Below are 22,195 nucleotides of genomic sequence, written 5' to 3'. Positions count from 1 at the left end.
AGTGGTACTAGGATAGGACAAATTTTCAAAAAATGTTAATGTTGCACGTTCCTTTTTTTCTAAGATTTTATTTATCAGAGAGAGAGAGAGAGCACAAGTAGGAAGGAGGAGCAGGCACCCCACTGAGCAGGGAGCCCAGTGCAGGGGCTTGATCCCTAGATCCTGGGATCAGGACCTGAACCAAAGAGAGACACTTATGTGACTGCCGCCACTGCACCCAAATGCTACACATTCTTAATGTAAAGTTTAATTCATGTAGTTAAGAACAAACACTTTCTACATTTTCTTAAATCTATGAGTAGGAAATGACAGAAATTATACAATGAAATTGCTATCTTACTCTTTAATTTAGTCATATAGAAAATACACATTACGTTGAATACCAATTATAACAGAGGTATAAATAGATATCTTTCTTTGTGCATATAAGCTTACAACTGGAACCATTAACCTCTGTCTTCAAATCTAGAGAAATGCCCCTTCTGTCCTAACACAAATCTTTGCTCTACCATACTGCAAACCTAAAGGGAACAAAACTACTGACTTATTTCAATTTGGAACTTAATCTGTCTCATTAAGGGAAGGGTTATAAATATCCTGGTTATCCTATGGGATACATCATAGGGAATATTTTAGTCCTAGCTGAGTTAAGATTTAAAGAATAGGGAAGATTTAAAGAATAGGGAAGAGTTGAAGAGCTATGAACTGTGCTAAACTAGCCCATCACGTCTCTCACAACCGTAATATCAGATTTCATTGAATCTGCAACATCATGGATTATAAGACACACCATTATTTATCACTATAAAAGAAAAATATTGCCATCAATTGTAAACGTATCCCTATTCAGAGGTTTTGAAATATGAAAAAATATATGTCTCAGTATCAGTGGAATTTAATGTTTTATTTATTTTAAAGATTTTATTTATTTATTCATGAGAGACACAGAGAAAGAGAGAGAGGCAGAGACATAGACAGAGGGAGAAGCAGGCTCCATGCAGGAAGCCCGATGTGGGACTTGATCCCGGGACTGCAGGATCACGCCCTGAGCCAAAGGCAGACGCTCAACCACTGAGTTACCCAGGAATCCCTAGCGTTTTATTTTTAATGTAGAGATGTCATGTTGAGAGGGGCAGGGGAAAAAAACAAGTCCTCTTTGTTAGAGATGAGAAAAAAATTCAGTAAACTTTCAAAGTCAAAACTGGAACACTGGGCTATCGTATAAAGTTTTAGATTTCCTGTTTTTATATTTTAAGATCTAATGCCCTATGTATTTTGTACTCAGTAATTTTTTTAGGTGATTTGATGGCTCTCAACAGAAAATGCTACTCAGGGACAGAAACTCCAAAACCACTTCTATAGTTTACTAAAACTATATAACCCTATAGAAATGCTTTAATATACCAAGTTTTATTGTGTGGAAAATTATCTACCTTTGTTTATAGTACATGTGTATTATAGAAGTCTTGATATATAACTGTTACATCTTCAGGAGATGATCTTTTCCTTAAAACATATTGAAGTAGACTAATATTAAAATATTGACATTTGAAATATTAGCCTTTGTTTTTACTATGCAGATTTTCCATGGTATACCAAATACCCTGGTGAGTTAAAATTGAAAGGTGGAAATATTCCTTAAAATAATTTGAACATATTGTTTTTATAAGTATATGTCATTTTTAAACTCTAATGATTATAATTTTAAGGGTGTTAATTGGATATATTCCAAAGTAGCAATTTCAGATGTCCAAATTATCTTGAGCATCAAATCTAATCAATAAAATAGAGACCTTATTCAGAGCTCAGAGCACAAGTCTAACTGCTGTAAAAGACTGTCACAAACTATTCATCAGCTGTCAGGCATACTACTATACTGTTAAATCAGCTATATCTATTGTAAAGTTGACCAATATAGAATCTATTGGATGAAATACGGTATTAGTTAGAGTATCATTTTTTTTAATTCAGTAGAGTCACATCTTATATAGAATTAAATTTAGAGGTCAATAAAGCAAATCACAGAATATCAAAGTAAAGCCCATTGAGTTAGACTACAGGAAGGAACAAAAGGAAAATCTTTGTAGATCTGGACATTTGAACTGTCATGCTTTTAAGATCAGTATCAAACCCCTAGGTAAGAATGGTGTAAGTGGGGATGCCTGGGTGGCTCAGTTGTTGAGCATCTGCCTTTTAGCTCAGGGCATGATCCTGGAGTCCCAGCATCGAGTCCCACATTGGGCTTCCTGCGTGGAACCTGCTTCTATCTCTGCCTCTCTCTGTGTCTCTCATGAATAAATAAATAAAATCTTTAAAAGAAATGGTATAAGTGGAAAATTATAGTGTTTCTGTTTTATAGTGTTTTTCCATTTTTGTATTAATATAACTATCTACTAAATTTGTTCTTAGGATTAATTGAGATACTGGAAACTGGGGAAATTATAATTTGAAGTTAACCTTTAAGTTAAATGTTTATTTAACTCCAATGTATAATAGCTATTCATGAAAATATTTGATATTAAGGATAATATTTAACTTCTTGCCAGGAATTTCTTCTAATTAAAGCACAAATAGCACACAGCTATTTACCTATTATATCTTACCCTTTAGAAAAACACTGTGATTCAAAAGTAAATTAAAAAGGATTTGACCTATCATAATATACACTTAAACTAAAAATTGGCACTATCTTTACAAAAACATTCTACTACTATCTTCTTCCTAACCATCTCATTTCACTATCATTAACACTTCTTATAAAGCAATTTAGAAACTAAAATTCCCACATATTCAGCAACTCCTCAGAGTAAAGGACAACAATTGTAAAGCACTGTATTCTAGAGGGCAGAAACAGGAAGTCTGTACTTGCAGCTCTGGGCATACAGGAGGATATAAATTTTCATGCACTGTACATAGTCAAACTATAGGTAGTCTCAGATTTTGCAGAATAAATTATTTTACTCAATAAGGAAGTTGGCAGCAGGAGCAAAAAAACTCACCAAGGGAGGCACTAGAAATTGCATAGGCTCTGTGTGTATCAAGCCCCTTTCTTGCTATAAGCCTAACAGGGATGGAGGACAGTAAGAGGAATCAAGAACTCATGAAATTAATCTTTCAGAATTGTCATGGACAGATCTCCATTCAAGGACAAGCTAAACAGAAAAGTGTTACACTGTATAGGTCCCATGAAAATATTTTTGCATATGGCACTACATTGAAGGCAAGGATAAATAGCATACATATGGATATTTGTATTAAGAACATGTATTTAAGACAAAACTTGAACCTGTGAAAACACATCCTGTATTTCCAGTAATTACAGACTGAAAAACAGGAAAGATGAAATGGTTGGTGGCTAGTGTAAGAAAACACTGTGTGAAACTGTTGATATGATGAAAAAAATTAAATTTGTTTTTGCTATAAAGGACCAGTAATTACTACATAAAAACAAATCCTTGATGTAGAAACAATTTTTAAAAATTCTTCCAGAATACAGAAGAAAACATGAAAGATGAAGTGCTAAGAGATAAAATGCTACACTAGAGAGAAGAGACAAGTCCAACCAAAAATAAAGTAATTCTCAAAAAGAATACAGAAAAAAAACTGAAAAAGAATGAGCAGAAATTTTAATAGTAAAACAAAAACACCCTTGATTTGTTTTGAATTTATAAGTCAAAAAGGATTCACCATCCTTCAAGCAAAATTAATGAGAGGCAATCCATGTATAAATATTCTGGTAAATATCCATTACCCTCCTTCATATATCCTGGTCTTTTTTGTTTCAAACTTTTTTTCCAATAATTTGTTTTCAAATAATTTTAGACTTAAAAGTTGCAAAAAATAATACATAATTTATGTATCCCTTCATCCACCTTCTCCTCATTTTAACAACTTATATAATTATAGAGCAAACAAAAGTTAGCATTGATAATATTAACTAAACTACAAATCTATTCAATTTCACGAGTTTTTCTACAACAGTTCTTTTTCTGTTATATTAGTTTGTGATCTCTCCTTACTCTCCTCCAATTCATGAAATTTAGTCTTTCTTTGTCTTTCATGACTCTGAAACTTTTAAAAAGTGCTGGTCAATTATTTTGTTGACTATCCATCAATATGAGTTTGGTATTTTCTCTTGATTAAATAGAAGTTATGCAGGGGTACCTAGCTGGTTCAGTCAGTAGAGCATGCGACTCTTGATGTCAGAGTTGTAAGTTTAAGCCCCAAATTTGGTGTAGAGATTACTTTAAAAAGAATAAAATCTTTTTAAAAAAAAATAGAAGTTAATGCACTTGGGGCAAGAATGTCACATAAGTGATGTGCCCTTCTCAGTGTATCATTTCAAGGGATACAAGATGCCAGTATATCTGATTGCTAGGAATATTAACCTTGATCACTTTAAGCATAAAAAGTAAATTGATAAGTGGAAGATCCAGGATTCTAACCTAAGCACACTTTCTACCAAAAGAAAAACCTAGCTGGTCTTCTGAAATCCCTAACAGTAAAGTTCATTGACAAACCTATCCATGCACAAAGAACTTCCCATTAGGATTTTAGAGCTTCCCCCTCTTAAATATGGACATGGAATCACATTAGAAGAAAGCTTCCGTAATAAGAAACTATAACAAACAGAAAGAAACATCTAATGCAGGAACAGAAGAAAATATCAAAGATAATATAATTAATATCCTCCTAGAGATAAGAGAAAATTAATGTGAAGTGTTCCATGCATAGACATCCTGGCAAACACTTCATTTTTTCTCAAACATATTGGTCCCTTTAACTTTCTTTAACTTTTGTATTTTATTTTTTTTATTTTTTTTTTAATTTTTATTTATGATAGTAACACACAGAGAGAGAGAGAGAGAGGCAGAGACACAGGCAGAGGGAGAAGCAGGCTCCATGCACCGGGAGCCCGATGTGGGATTCGATCCCGGGTCTCCAGGATCGCGCCCTGGGCCAAAGGCAGGTGCCAAACCGCTGCGCCACACAGGGATCCCCTAACTTTTGTATTTTAAAGTAATTTCAGGTTTACAGAAAATTTGTAAAAAATAATAGAGTTTCTGTGTATCTTTCACCCTACTTACTGTTCTTTGACTGGAGGGCACTACAGGAAATGAGCATTAATATGATCCTCTTAAAAAAAATATGATCCTCTTAATTCAACTGTATACATTAGTCAAATTCTACTAGTTTTTCCACTAATGTGATAGCTGAAATAAATGTGAAAGGGTTAAACATAATAGGCAGAAGTTTTTGAGAAAATAGAACAAAAAAAGACAGAGGTAAATAATAATAGAGAAAAAGATAAAATTAGAAGATTAATCAAAAAAAATTTTAATTAGATTAATTCAAGAAGTTAAATATTAATTCCAGAAAAAGAAAATGGTTTGGAGGAAATTAGCAAAAAGTTAACACAAGAAAATCCCCTAGAAAGTTAAGGACAAGAGCCTACCAATTACTTGGCACATTTGCCACAAAAGACTCACAGTCAGACATTATTGTGAAATTTCAGAATAGCAAAGATTAAAAAAAAAAAACTAAAACAAGAAAATAGGTCACATACAAAGAATCAGCAACACTGGAAGCTAGAAAACACTGAGGCAAAGCTTTAAAAATATTTAATGAAAATTTTAATCTTGGGATGCCTGGCTTAGGGCATGATCCTGCAGTCCCTGGATCGAGTCCCACATTGGGCTCCCTGCATGGAGCCTGCTTCTCCCTCTGCCTGTGTCTCTGCCTCTCTCTCTCTCTTTCTCTGTGTCTCTCATGAATAAATAAAATATTTTTTTAAAAAAGGAAAAAAAAGCAAATTTTAGTCTAGGATACTATAATAGACAAGTATAAATGAAAAAATATAGTCTCATACAGTAGAGTCTCAAAAAATTTACTTCCCATGTATCCTTTTTAAGGATGCTGCTAGACATGTATTTCACCAAAACAAGAGAATAAACTAGGGGAAAAAACCCCAGAAAACAAAAAGACAGGCATCTAATACAGTGCAAAGGCTATAGGAATTCTGGGGCACCTGGGTGGCTCAGTGGTTGAGCATCTGCCTTTGGCTCAGGTTATGATCCCGGGGTCCTGGAATGGGGCCCAATGAGTCCCACATTGGGCTTCCTGCATGGAGCCTGCTTCTCCCTCTGCCTATATCTCTGCCTCTCTCCATGTCTCTCATGAATAAATAAATCTTTGGGCAGCCCATGTAGCTCAGCAGTTTAGTGCCTGCCTTCAGCCCAGGGCCTGATCCTGGAGACCCGGGATCGAGTCCCACGTCGGGCTCCCTGCATGGAGCCTACTTCTCCCTCTGCCTGTGTCTCTGCCTCTCTCTCCCTGTCTGTGTGTCATGAATAAGTAAATAAAAATATTTAAAAAAATAAAATAAAATCTTTTTTAAAAAGTCTATAGGAATTCTGAGGATGACAACAGAGAGAAGTATTGGCATGAAGAGAACAATCAGTCTAGAATTAGAGCAAGATTCAGGATTATTCCCTGTAGAAGTAATTTTTATTTGTGTAGTAAATTGTATTAAGTATCTTATAGAACTACTGAAAGATATGGGGGACTTAAACATAAATTTGAAGAAAATTGAATGAATAGGGGACATGAAGCAATTAGTAAAAAACAAAACTGTTTAAAAAAAGAAAACATAATTATAATATACCACTTGGCTCATTAGTGAACAGTATTTACATAAGCATAATAATTAAAATAATTAACATAAATTTAAGCAAAGCTTATGATATAAAGAGGATAGGCAAGGAAATAAAAGAAATATAAGAGGTCAAGTCCTTATCTATCATAAAGAAGTCATTAGATAATGAAATTTTGAGTTAATAACGATAGAAATACAGAAATAAATGCTAGAAGAAACAACTCATACAAATGAATGTGACCATTTCTGAAAAAGTAAGGTGAAATAGGAGTGGAGTGGCAGGGGAGGAGGACTGTGTTGAAGCCCTTTTTTCCTTACCCTTTAACCACAATTTGATTTTTTAAACTAGGTATATAAATACTATAATAAAAATAAAAATTAGCTTCAAAAATGCAATGAACACCAGATTGTTTCCAGCCAAGATATACCAGGCAAATGTGACCAGCATAGGGAAAAAAAACCAGGATGATATTAATAAGAAAATAAATTTCAAAGTAAAAAGCGTTAAACAAGACAGAGAAGTCCAGTTGATTGTGAAAAAAGGTTAAATATAATATGAATAAGTCTAATAATGTGACATCAGAAATATAAAGTAGGATGGGACACCTGGGTGGCTCAGCAGTTGAGGCTCGGGGCGTGATCCCATAGTCCTGGGATCGAGTGCCACATCAGGCTTCCTGTGTGGAGCCTGCTTCTCCCTCTGCCTGTGTCTCTTCCTCTTTTTCTGTGTGTCTCTCATGAATAATTAAGTAAAATCTTTTGTGTGTATGTGTGTGTATATGTGTATACATATACACATATACAACTGAGCTGGCTCAGTTAGAGGAGCTGCCACTCTTGATCTCGGAGTTGTGAGTATGATCCATCCAGGCAGCATAGAGATTACTTAAATAAAACTTTAAAAAATAAAATAGGAGCACCTGGATGGCTCAGTCAGTTGAATGACTCTTGATTTCAGCTCAGGTCAGGATCTCAGGTTTGTGAGATTGAGCCCTGTGTCAGGCTATCCACTCAGTGGGGAGTCTGCTCAAGATTCTCTTTCACTCTCCCTCTGCCCAATCTCCCAGCTCTCACTCACTCTAAATCTCTCTAAAAATCATTTCATTAATTACATGAGTAAGTCAGTGTAATAATGTAACATCAAAAGTATAAAGTAGGGGCACCTGGCTGGCTCATTTGAAAGAGTGTGCAACTCTTGATCTCAGGGTCATGAATTTGAGCCCCATCTGGGGTGTAGAAATTACTTAATAAAAATAAAAAACTTAAAAAATATATATATATAAACACTGCTGAAAATTAACCAAGAGAAAGAAACACAGCTGTGATAGATTTTAATATCATAATCATAACTCAGATCTGCATAAATAAGACCTAAAAACACTATAAATGAATAATACATAGGAATTTCATGCCTTACAAAGAGAAAGCTACATGTTTTCTAACACTTACAAAAGTTGATAATAATTAAGACACAAATTTCTATAAATTCAATAAAATATACTGGCCATTTTCACTATGATGAGTTACGTGTATGAAAGGAGAGCATTGTACAAGGCAGAAGTATTGAGAGACTGACCCCAGTCAGCAAGGTTGCCTACTGAAACGGCAACAAAGAGTTGTTACAGCCTAGATGATGATGCCTTAAGGGATCTATATCCTGGGCATGGCAGTCCCCACCCCTTCTCAAACCACAGCATGAGCTACAACCACTCTCCATTCCTCTATTTTTTTTTTTCATCCATCTAAATATTACCAACCGTCTTTAGCTGATGATACCCTTGGGAGAAAATCTCAAGGCAAAAACCACAAAACATCAGAGAACAACAACACAATAAGTAATATGTGAAGGGATGCCTGGATGGCTCAGCGGTTGGGCCTCTGCCTTTGGCTCAGGGCGTGGTCCTGGAGTCCCCAGATCGAGTCCCACATCAGGGGACTCCCTGCATGGAGCCTGCTTCTCTCTCTGTCTGTGTCTCTGCCTCTCTCTCTCTCATGAATAAATAAATAAAATCTTAAAAAAAAAAAAAAGTAATATGTGAGAGGAATAGCAATGAGATATAATCAACATATAACATATTAGTTTGTTGTAAAACATATGTATATATTATGAAATGATCATCACAGTAAGTCTAGTTAACATCCAAAACCTCACATACTTAAAATTTTCTTTCTTATAATCAGAACTTTTAAGATCAACTCTCATAGCAACTTTCAAATATGTAGTACAGTATTATTAATTATAGTCACCATGCTGTACATTAGTGGTCCACTTAGAAATGTCTTCTATATCTTTGTATATTAAAGCAGTTATTTTTGCTTACTTTTCCATTAGTCAGACTTAAGATTGTATGAATTTGAGTTACACAACTAAATCAGATAAAATATATTGAAATTTTTTAGCCATTCTTTCTTGAGTACTTCAGACTTTAGTTACACCTCTCATGAAACAGTGTTGTTTCATACAACACCCAACAGAGTGTGTGTCTGTTGCTTATCTTTAAAACTTAGAATGAACACATTAGTGACATTTTAAAGTATTTGTAAATTTCAAAATTCCGTATCTTCCTTCATTCTCTCTGCAGCGAAATGTTCTTAACCTAAAGGTCTCCTATTTAATCTTGTAAACCTTTAAGGAAGAGACTTTTATGTCATTCAGGAAATTTTAACCAAGGTTTATTTAAATCCTTCCTCTCTCAACTTTAAAAATTGGCCAAAATGATTTTTACCTGAAAAATATTTATAGGTTATATTTTCTATTTTATACTATCAATTTTGACTTTTTCATAAATACCATTTTACATTATTTCATAATGCTTATCCTACCTGGAGATTACCTCAACTCCTTTATTTTCACTTTCTGTCTTGACTTTTGATATATTTTTTAATCTTTCTTGAATGCTCTTTAAGAAAGTTTCTTTAATAAGCAGGGAGTCCAAATCAAATCAGTTTGTTTATCCTTCTAATCTGACAAATTAGAAGATTAAATTGAAACTATACCTAAAATAAAAAACTTTAAATTATAATGGATTAAAATTATTCATTACTGTTTCTGACTCATACTACTATGTACTGTCAAATCTGACAGATTAAAACAAATTATGGGCCATAAGTTAATTAATAAATCAAATAAGTTGCTCCTTGCATAGACATGTCATGTGGACTCTACCATATGACAAGCCTTAAGTAACACCTCATTCTCAGTAGTTCAATTTATCAGCATTTATTAAACATTACATTTGAAAATATTTGAAGTGCTATGAATGTATTTCACCCTCAAGGTTACATTCAGCTCTGCTCAGGCCCTGAGCCCCTAATTTTTTCCTAATTTTAACTGTTACTTGTAATGTTATATTTAAAAAATTTGGGGATGCCTGGGTGGCTCGGCCAAGAATTTGACTTCGGCTCAGATCCCCATGAGGAGCTCCCTGTGAGGAGCCTGCTTCTCCCTCTGCCCATGTCTCTGCCACTCTCTCCATGTCTCTCGTGAAAAATAAATCTTTAAAAAATTTTTCATGTGTGAACATTTAGTGGACTCAAAGGTACCACTTCTACATTTTTATTTTTTTTATATTTTTAAATGTAGTAAAATTATTAATGGGGGACAAGGCAAGGCAAGGCATTTCTCCATTTCAACATTGTACTAGAAGTCGTAGCTAATGCGGAAAGACCAGAAAAGGAAACAAAAGTACGACAGATTGGGAAGGAAAAAATAAAACTGCCTTTGTTTGCAGATGACATGATCATCTACATAGAAAATCCAAAAGAACTGACAAAAAAACTCCTGGAAGTAGAAGCAACCTATAACAAGACTGCAGGATATAAGGTTAATATGCAAAAGTCAACTGCTTTTCTGCTTACCAGCAATTAATTAAAAAAATGAAATATTTAGGTATAAATCTAACAAAATATGTACAAGGTCTAGATGACAAAAATTACAAAACTCTGATGAAATCAAAGAAGAACTAAATAAATGGAGAAATATTCCATGTGCATGGATAGGAAGACACCATATTGTCAAGATGTCCATTCTTCCCAACTTTATCTACAGGTTCAAAACAATCCCAGTCAAAATTTCAGCATGTTATTTTGTGGATATTGACAAAAACAGATTTTAAAGTTTATATAGAAAGGCAAAAGATCCAGAATAGCTAACACAGTATTAAAGGAAAAGAACAAAGTCAGAGAACTGATACTACTCAACTTCAAGACACTATAAAGCTATAGTAAGACAATGTGATATTAGTAAAAGAACAGACAAATAAATCAATGTAACAGAATAGAGAGCCCAGAAATAGACCCATAGGTAGTCAACTAATTTTTGACAGAGAAGCAAATGCAATACAATGGAGAAAAGATAATATTTTCAACAAATGATGCTGGAACAACCAGACTTTCACATACAAAAAAGTAAATCTAGACACAGGTGTTACACTTCTCACAAAAATTAGTTCAAAGGTGATCACAGATCTAAATGTAAAACACAGAACTGTAAAACTCCAGAAAATAACATAGGAGAAAAACCTAAATGACCATAAGTTTGACAATGACTTTTTAAAGATTTTATTTATTCATTTGAGAGAGAGAGAAAAAGTGAATGTACGTGCATGCATGAGCAGCGGGGAGGGGCAGAAGTAGAGGGAGAAGCAGACTCCCCACTGAGCAAGGTACCCCATGCAGGGCTTGATCCCAAGACTCCAGGATCATGACCTGACCTGAAGGCAGACGCTTAACCTACTGAGCCACCCAGGCAGCCCACCAATGGCTTTTTCATATACAACACCAAAGGCATGATTTATGAGAGAAATAATTGATAAGTCGGGCTTCATTATAATTAAAAACTTCAACTCTGTGAAAGACAGTGTCAAGAAAATGAAAAGACAAGCCATAGATTGAGAGAAAACAAAAATATATCTGATAAATGTTACAGTATACAGAAAATTCTTAAAACTGAACAATAATGAACTGATTTAAAAATGGGGCTAAGGCCTTAATAGACACCTCACCAAAGAAGATATACGAATGGCAAATAAGCATATGAAAAGATACTTAACATTGTATGTCATTAGGGAATTGCAAAATTTTTTTATAAAGATTTTATTTATTCATGAGAGACAGAGGCAGAGACACAGGCAGAGGGAGAGGCAGGCTCTCCACAGAAAACCTGATGCAGGACTCGATCCTAGAACTCCAGGATCACAACCTGAGCCAAAGGCAGACATTCAACACTGAGCCACTCAGGCATCCTGGGAATTGCAAATTAAAACAAGATACCACTACACACCTATTACAATGTCAAAAGTCCAGAACATTGACAGTACCAAATGCTGACAGGGATGTAGAGCAATGGGAATTCTCATTCATTGCTGGTAGAACTCAAAATGGTACAACCAGTTTGGAAGTTCATTATGAAACTAACCATATACTTACCATGGAATCTAACCACACTTTCATACATTCACCCAATGAGATGAAAACAAGTGTGCAAGCAAAAACCTGCAAACAGGGATCCCTGGGTGGCGCAGCGGTTTAGCGCCTGCCTTTGGCCCAGGGCGCAATCCTGGAGACCCGGGATCGAATCCCACGTCGGGCTCCCGGTGCATGGAGCCTGCTTCTCCCTCTGCCTATGTCTCTGCCTTTGTCTCTGCCTTTCTCTCTCTCTCTCTCTCTCTCTCTCTCTCTCTCTCTCTCTCTGTGACTATCATAAATAAATAAAAAAATTTTTAAAAACCTGCAAACATGTTTATAGCAGCTTAATTCATAATTGTCAAACTTAGAAGCAACCAAGATGTCCTTTAGTAAATGAATGGGATAAATAGATTGTGGTACATCCAAACAATGGAATATTATGTAGCAATAAAAAGAAATATGCTATAAAGCCATGAAAGACATGGAGGAACCTTAAATACATATTATTAGGTGAAAGAAGCCAGTCTGAAAACACTATGTACTATATGATTTCAACTATGTAACATTTAGAAAAAGGTAAAACTATGGATACAGTGAAAAAGTGAGTGGTTGCTAGGGGGTGAGGAATAGAGGGGTGAATAGAGTGTAGAGAATTTTTAGGTAGTATAAAGATGGATACACATCATTATACATTTGTCAAAACCCATAGAACAGAATGCATAACACCATGAGAAAATCCTAATGTAAACTATGGACCTTGGGTAATTATGTAAGTATGATGTGTCAGTGTAGGTTCATCAGTTGTAACAAATGCACCATTCTGACTGCCAGATATTAATGGAGGAGATTACCCATGTATGGCGGGGGGGGGGGGGGGGGGGGGTTAGGGAGTGTATGGTAACTCTGTACTTTTCTGACCTATTTTTGCTATGAACTTAAAGCTGTTCTAAAAAATAAAGCCTGGGTTTTTTTAATTATTAAGGTACTCAGGTTCTAATCTATTCTTTAATTACTGATTTGCTATGTTCAGTAGTATAATCAGTTGTGGATGTGCCCCATATAAAAATAAACATCGAAATACTGTCAATAATTATTTCCTATTAGTCCATAATTATACTGTAATAATTGTGACATTCTTTTCTTTGTACTTACACCTTCTTTAAAAAATAATGTGTATTATACATAATACACATATTACATATTATATTTACTCATTACAATGTATAATTGGTGAAATTTTGTGTTTTCTACACAAATGGCAATTCATTTTGCATTAAGACAGCCAAACTGAATATTAATGTCACTTTTTATACTTGAAATGTTAATGCTGACTATGTGGGGTCTCTATGTTGTCATGAACTTTTGTAGCAAAAAAGTTACATACTGATTTCATAATGGTATTATAGAATAATCACCTCCAATCATTCACATTTAATATTTGAGTTCAAGGAAAAGAGTTACTAAGATTCTGCATTGAGTTTTAAAGTTAATCTGGTCCAAAGATACCCCCCTAAAAAGACTGTGGATAAAAATGTATTAAAGTATAACTTGTTTCCTTTATAATACTATATATTTTACATTTAAAAACATGGTTCTGAAATGGGGTTCCATATACCTCTGTATACTGCCAAAGGAGTCCATGGCACACATACACAAAAACATAACTTCTTGCAACTATTTATGAAAATCTATCTTGTACCTATAATGTTAGAGAGAGAAGAAACAAAAATTAAAAAACAAAAAGTTTGCCTCTGTGTTAGAGTCACTTTATTTCATTTTTAACTTAAATTTTTGCAAGGAGGAATGTCTTTAGCCACATATCCCTAATTGTAAGAGCTTTTAAGTCTTCTATACTGGTTGAGGCTATTCTAACTAGATAAGCATACAGGAAGAAGATTGACAAGGAATACCAACCAGACATTGCAAATACAGTTTACCACATTAAATAAACACAATTTTCTACAAGTATCCTAACGAATGTAGTTTTCTATTTAAAAATCACTAATAGTCTCTGTTAAAAGGTCAAGGCCTTGAAAATACTAGAAACAAACTTCAATATTACAGGATAGTTTTCGGTGCTTTTGTAGAGACAGAAAACTCAATTTCTGATGGTAAAACATAGAGTAAGTTAAAGATTTAACTTAAACATTTTGGTAACTAGTGCCCAGATACTCTCTAATCTTATATATCTAAACATGTGCCTAGTTAATCCTGTTCTTTGTAGTCTCAAAAACATTAGTTTCAATAGCTTGGTTTCTCTCAAGGTTTCTATTAAGCTTGTAATGTCTGATTTTGACTTCCATTTAATCAAAGTGAATCCAATATATTTGAGGTTGGTGATCATTTATTTCCATAAAATGTGGAGTATATACATTCTTTAAATTTAAGGCATCTCATTAAGGTTTTCTTTCATAGATTATCAGAAGTTCTTGGCCTGAAAATTTATTTGCAGCCTGAACAGGTTAAATCAGGGTCAGGTCAACAAACTTTATATAAGGGCCCCATAGTAAATATTTTTAGCTTTGAGGGTACACAGTCTCTATCTCAACTATTTGATACTTGTAGCATAAAAACCACCACAGATAAAATATAAACCATGAGTTGACTGTGTGCCAGTAAAACTTTATTTACAGAAACAAAAGATGGGCCAGACTTGGCCTGAAGCCATAATTTCACAACTTTTGGGTGAGCCATTGCTGAGCCCAGGCATTCTTGTAAAGTATAATGTAAAATACAGTACAAATGCTTTGCTATGTTTCCATTTTTAATTATTTCTTTTTAACCTAACATGAGTTTTTGACCCTGGGTCTCTGGACTGCTTTAATATTTAAATTTGTCTTGCATAAGTTCTTACCATCCAAAACAGTTAATCATTGTGGGGATAAGTGTGGCTAAAGATAATTTGAGATATTTATTAATGAATGTGCAAAGACAGATATTAGATGATACAGTATTCTAAGCCAATGTATGCTTCTTTTATGAGGGGAAAGCTATCTCATTGTGTGGCACATTGTATTTGCATATCTAGTTAATGTATTTCCATTCTGAGTTTGAGTACTTAATTCCCTTGCATTCTGAGTCTATAATTTCCTCTAATTGGACATTTTTTCTCATTTTACTCAATCTTCTTTCTTTCCCCTTAGCACACAGATTACTTGGATCAGCATCTTCTTTTTCACAACATAAGAACTCATCAAATCTTAATCCCTTACACAATTGTTTCCTAAACTTTTTTTGGATAACATCATCCCCTACTTTAAGGATATATGATAACAAGCTCATTATGTTACATACTTCACTAATGATATTTTAAATTTATCTGTTTTGGAAAGGCAAGAAGGAAGAACATAGGGGTGTCTTTTTCATTCCATATGAAATTATTGTTCCTTCAGTATTGAGACCTATTCAGACTACTCATGTAAGATTTATTGCCAAGATTTGATGACTTGGCCAAATTCCAAGGGTCTTGTCCTAGTTCTTGTCCTCTTAGATTCTCTTTAATACTGTCAACAGCCTGTGTTCAAATTTTATTAATTCTCACATGTCATTCTCTTTCCTTACATTCAGTTTGAGTTTTCAGTATCTCTTTTAAAAGTATAATAATTTTTCTTTTACCAACTACTAATCCTGGCATGATTCCCTTTGCCCTGTAAACTATTTTATAAGGGAGTTTTCCTGTTTTCTGCTGCACTTTAATAGTGTTTAATAGGAAATCTGACCTTAGTGCTCTGATTCTCTTCCTAATTTAACAACAACAAAAACCTGAATGAGTGGTCACTCCCTCCTCTAACTCAAAATCAGGAATACACAGTTTTTTACATTTTATTTTCAAAATCCAAACCTTTTCATGTTCCTAAAATCAAAACAATACCAATGATTTTTCTGATACTTCATGGCCTACTTATTTTATGTGCCTTTTTCAGCTCACTAACTTCATAAAAATAGTATATCATTTGTCTTTCCATTACCAAATCCTTTTTAAGCTGTATTATATCCTAACCAGATTACTATGGATTTCTTCAAGAGTTCTCTCAGTTTCCATCCTTCAGTCATGAATACAATCTGAATTTAGTCTTTTTTAATCTGAAGTAACTTTTTCCTTCTTAATCACCCTCATCAACTGTTATCCACATCCTTTCCAAATTCCTTACCATTAAATATTATATCCTTCCTTCAGTATTCCCATATTTATCAACCTTAATTATTTATATACAACTATTTCTAGTTCTTTTCTTTGAGCTATAATGAAGCAAGACTGCTCCTGTTCTCTCTAGACATATGAAGTCTTCAAGCAATTCCACTTACATAGAACAGTTTGGCTTCACTTCTCTATTTTTCCTGAGAGTACGAGAGCATATTGCCAATAAGCTGTGAGTAGCTAACCAGGCTTGAATAGCTGTATAATTACCAAAAATTTGATTCGTTTACCAGATATTTATTGAGTACCTCCATGTGCTAGCCAGTATTCTGGATATTGAGAATAAAGCAATGAACAATACTGAGTGGTATTGGACAGTATTGAACAAGCCAGAGAAAACCAGCCCAGTCTTTAGAGTTTAACAAACGAGATGATCTTGAACCCTTAGAGTCACGCTGTCCCCCATATAGTAACCACTTGCCACAAAAGGCCAATTTCAATTTTAAATTTATTCAAATTAAATGAAATTTAAAACTCAGTTCCTCAAGTGCAACTAGCCACATTTTAAGTGCTAAATAGCCCCGTGTGGCTAGTGGCTACCATATTTGACAGTGTCGATATAGAACTTTTGCATCAACAAGTTCTATCAGACAATACTGCTCTCTAGAGATACTGGCACAAATATGGAAAATTTTGAACCTATCTAAAATTTAAAAATATGTCATGGGACAGCTTGGTTACCTAAATTAGTAGCTGACCAACACTCAAAGTGCCAAAAAGATAGTAGCAACCAGGTGTTTCTTTGACCCAAACTAAATCTTAACACACACACAAAGAAATCTCAGGATGACACAGATACATGGAATTACTCTATTATATGGCTTCCCTACCATTGCCAGGTTGAAGGTACCCTTTGGATTTTGAACAGCTTTCTAAATAGCCTTCTGCCAAACCCACTCCCTTTTAAAAGCATGTTTTTAAAACTCACCTAATAATGTTTTCAAAAATAGAAGGAATGTTTTAACTCACTTGTTTCTGTGTTAACCTGTTCCTTATTTTTATATACTAAGCATTGTACTGTGACACTAGATTAGAGATTGTCTAAAATAGATTGTAAGCTCTCAGAGAGCAGGAAGCACATCTTTCCTGAGTTCTGGAGCCCTCCTTAATCTCTAGTGTCTCACTTCTTAACACTCTAATTAGTGTACATGTTCTGCAAATATTGAGTAAATGTTCATTAATGTCCTATATTTATCTACCCTAACTTGTTCTTTTTCTTTCCTGTTCAGTCTTTCTGATCTGTATTTTTTCTCTTTGCTTAACAGACAGTGTGGAGCATTCATTATTAAGACAATTGGGCAGCTCTAGTCCAGCTCAACTGATTTCTTGTCCAATGATCCTTGTGTGGCCGAGATACAGCTTCAACGAACCGGCTAGAAGCTGCCCGTTGTGACACTTAGGGTTAGTTAATACCTCGCCATACTTATTTATTCCATTATAAGCTGTCTAAATTTGATGAAATTTGCTTTTTCAGCTGTTCTACAAAACTGTTTAGGTAGTTGTGGCATGTTGGTTTGTTTATGTGTTAATCTAACTGTAGTGACATTTTCTACATGTTTAATCCATTCCATAAATAATAACCACATTGGTAATAGTGAGGTGTCTCATATTCTCTGCTTTGTGTTATTTCTTTTCCTTTCAGTCCTTTAGAAGTAATGTTTAATAGTATTTGCTATTTATTTTAATATTTGGGATGAGAGGCCTTTTTTTTATAAGAGGCCTTTCTAATAGAATTTTAATACTTTCATGCGTTTTAGGATAAGTACATTTGATCTTAATGATTCAATTCCACTACTTACTATTCTTGTCATTTAATATGCTTTTGTCTAAGTTTTTATTTATTTGTTACTGATACTCCTTATTTAATTCTGCTTCTGCCATGGATTTCAAACTTTGAGTAATGTTTATACTTCTTTTTTTATAACATTTTCCAAATATTAGAAACAATTCAACATGATCAGTGTTCTTACTTTTTCATGTGATTAATTTGACTACATTAAACTTTTTCCCTCATATTTGTGATAACACTGCAGCCTTCCTATAAGCCATTTGATATCAAAATTTATATAATATGGATCACCTACTAGAATTATTTTGATAAAATAAGAGCTCACCTCTGACATGATTCCATAACACTGACTGATACTCCATTGTATTTTGGTGTTCTCTGAATGCTTTAATCTTTTGAACTTTTCTTCTTATAGTTACCAATATATTCAATTATAGATGTTATTAATATTTAAAAAGATAATTATTTTCATAAAAAGCAAAATTATTTCTCACAACAAAAGAAAACTTTAAATTCTGATTCTAAAGCTAATTCTTATTATAAAATTGGAAAACAGGTGGGAAGGAAAAGCCACTGTTCAAAAGTTACAGAACAGAGGTTAAGTGTTTTTAATCACTAAAGTTACTGTAATATTTAAAAATCCATTGTACATTCATTTGCAGTTCTTTTACTGACTTCCTAATTTTAGGAAAGAAGAGGAAAATCCATAAATATTGGCATTACCCTAATAAATCTATCTTTCCTTTCCCCTTTTCCATCCCCAAATGTATTACATGTTGAACAGCAAAGCAGAAATGAGAGGACTTAGATCCCAAAGATTTTCCTGGTGAGTCAAAGAGAGTGGTTTTTTTGAAACCATAATGAATATGTTTGCCATCCAAGTGGTTTCATGAGTAGAGCGGGACTATATGATTATATACTAGCATACAAGTATCCCATGTACATTAATTATTCTCAGTTTTTAGAAACATAAATAAATAAGTCCCACAAAGAAATTTCAAGTTTTTGTTCTGTAAGTAAACATTATTAACCACTGATGTTAGAGATCTTTTAATAGCACTGTCCTTGAGAACAAAGTTACTGTTTTGATTTTCAAAATGTTAAACATGATGCTAAACAAATCCTGGACTGTTAATAAAAGTTAATGATGTATTATTAGATAAGGAATTTTGATAATAATTGATACCCAAGTGTGTTTCTTCCACAGAGCTGTATAGATTATATGCATACACACATACACTATACATATTTATATATGTAATGTATAAATTATATACATATTCACATTATATACACATACATATATATAATTCATACATATACATTTTCTTAGAATTTAGCTTTATTTTGAGAAGCTAATTAAAACTGAAGAATTTATTGTCAACCTATATATATGGAGAACGTCATCAACTTTCTTTATGGCCTAGCCTGATAGACCAGACATGTTACATGTTACTTCTAAAAACGAAATGAAAGGGTAAAAATTCTTACAAAAAGTAAGTAAAGCCGATTTTATTTTTTCTTTTTTGTAGTATATCTTCCATAAATAAATTTGAAAAGTTTTTATTTACCTAGCTCCCATTTTGAAAGGCCAATCTGAAGATATCTGAAATTCAATGTGTTAGTGAAATGGATAATATAAATAATAGTACATGTACCAATCAGAAAGTAGTAACTTTGCAATCTGTTTTCCCAAAATCTCTAATACAATCAAGATAGAAAGATGGTAGCATATCAAAAGATAAAGGATCTTGGAAAACTAAGACCTTAACTTCTTTTCCTGTCAGCTGATTTCAGAAGATAGCTTAGGAAAAAGAGGTATGATTTCGTTTCTAAAACTGCTTTATACATTTCTGCCAATAATGGCAGTACAATATTTTCAAACAAATTTATACATAACTCCTAGGTGTAGGGAATGTGTTTTATGGATTTATGCTATATTTAACTAAAATAATGAATTAGGGTCATATACATAAAAAAAATTTATATCTTTTCCAGAAGTAGTGCTTAGATAGTATTAAAATATAGAATCAAAGGACTAGAAAAGACTTTACAGGGACATCCAATCCAACTTGATATCATGCTTCAACATGCTCTATTGTTAAAATAATAAATTGCTGGCCCCTAGATCTATACTTTGACTAAAATGTATTCTGAAATCTCTAAAGACTCTCGGGAAAGGAGCAAAATTTTCCAAATGATGGGCATAATCGTCAGAATTGGTGCTGTTTCTTTCAACTCTCTTCAGTGTTTTCATTCCTGTGCGTAAATTCCCAAAAATATACTATCAGCTCTGTCCTTCCACGTTGAGTACCACTCTGATTAGCCAGCTACAGTTACTGCTATTTGTTGGACCTGCTATATGTGTTTTTGTCTCTTTGCTTTATGTATTTCATAAAGTTTTTAATATTTCCTGCATTCTCATGATTAGTCTCAGAAATCAAGTGCCATTCAAAACACATTGTCATTTTTGGCCTTTCCACTTGATAGAATCCTTCTTCAGTTTTCTATATACAGTTATCTTGATACCTACTTTCTGACCTGTCAGGATCTGCAAAATAAAATAGCAGACATCAATTTTAAATTAGATTAGGGTTTTCTAGTCTTACCATTCTTTTTAGGTATGCTGCTTAAAATAGTATCAACTAAGATAGTATCAAGCCAAACTGAACATGAATAGTCATTAAAAATTTTATTTAAGCTAGTGAGTAATACCATGTTGACATGTGACGTATTTTTAAGACATGTAATTAAAAATTTTTCCATCTACTGATTTGTCAGTTTTCCACATTTGATATGTATTTCTTAGTTAAAAGAAGCCAATACTTTTTACTATTATTTTGGTACATAATTTTCTTAATGAAGTTAGTATTTGTTAACCTCAGTTTTGCACTTCTGTCAAGGTATGTACCCCATGAGTAAATGTCATTTAGTATTTCTCTAAAGAGGAGTCATAAATGTCTTGATGTACTTCTTTCCTTTGGAAAACAAGGATTTGAGGAGCTGCCTCTCTATCTACTAGGAACTAAATCACTCCCCTTCCTTCCCTACTAAGAGTTTTTTCCCTCACTTCAACCTTCTTATTTATTGGTGTTTATTCCACATCAGAGAAAATTTGGGAGTTCTAGATCCTCACCGTACTTTGAGATATACCTACAAGATTCCGGTATACCTCCAGACCTAAAGAGAGAATTTCTAAAAAGAATGTCCTTTGATTAGACTTATATTTTCCTCATTTCTTCCTTCAAGGAGTAGAAAGGATAAAATATACCTAAGAGAATTTTTATTTCTTGGGGAAAGTAACACTTTTGAGAAGATGGTAATTTTTTTTCTCTTGCTATTTTGTTTTATAAGGAGAGTCAAGTTTCTGCTCTAAAATCTAAGCTTCAAAATAAATGTCTCAAAAGTTTTTAAGATTTATTTTCTTCCCCTTACCATTAGCAAGTTATGTGGCATTTTCTCTAAATCTTTGTCAATAATAGGTTTCAGTACTATAAAAAGTTCTTTTTGGAAATTCCAAGCTAAAAATCAAAACTGTTACTCTTCATGTCCCATGAATTCCCTTAAGCCTACTAGTTGTCCTCTTTCAATCTAGAAAGAATCCCCTGTCTATTCATCTCAATATCTACTTTCTAACTTGTTTTCTGACTACCATTTCCTTCTTGTTTGAATCAATTAAAAAACAACAACAATAACAAAAGTGTGCTAACAATGAGAAAGACCTCCATCTGGTTTTTCCCCATTCTGGCTATTAGCATTCTGAGGTACTTCTACTTTCTATTTTGAATAGAATTTCTCCAAATTTTTAGAGACCTTGATTCTTTTCTTAGCTACCCAATTCAATTAACTTTCTTGGACTTAAAATGATAGGGTTTAAAGGTATTTACTGTGTAGTCATTATGCAGTCATCTCTGGTTTCATTTTCAAATGTGGCTCTAAACTAAAAGAAAAGAAATACAATCAAGAATACTTAATTTTGGAGAGTTTGCCCCATTCCAACCATATTTAATGATGTTGAAATTCACAGGATATTCCTACAAAAGATCTACACTGGACTAAATACAAAATCTAATAATACTAACTTGAGTTCCAGATTTTGGAAATAAAAGCGAGAGAGAAATAAAGGATCTTTCCTTGCCTCAACTTG

General features: G+C 33.6%; 1 protein-coding gene across 3 annotated transcripts in view; it reads left to right on the top strand.

Moving 5' to 3' along the window:
* The window catches only part of BOLL (boule homolog, RNA binding protein), a 56,930-nt gene that overhangs the window by 30,132 nt on the left and 4,603 nt on the right, over positions 1-22,195 (top strand). Inside the window, exons 11-12 of one of the 3 annotated variants that reach the window (XR_005985035.1) lie at positions 16,336-16,431; positions 17,525-17,660. Coding sequence is in view for 2 of the 3 variants with exons in the window: in XM_041737348.1 (XP_041593282.1) it covers positions 16,336-16,428 (93 nt within the window). In the remaining variant the exon portion in view is untranslated. Of the gene's footprint in view, positions 1-16,335; positions 16,432-17,524; positions 17,992-22,195 lie in introns of those variants that run through there. The other 2 variants (XM_041737348.1, XM_041737349.1) reach the window with 2 other exon arrangements.

This window comes from Vulpes lagopus, chromosome 22, assembly GCF_018345385.1.
Source record: "Vulpes lagopus strain Blue_001 chromosome 22, ASM1834538v1, whole genome shotgun sequence".
Classification (NCBI taxonomy): domain Eukaryota; kingdom Metazoa; phylum Chordata; class Mammalia; order Carnivora; family Canidae; genus Vulpes; species Vulpes lagopus.
This window is presented reverse-complemented; position numbering and strand designations above follow the sequence as displayed.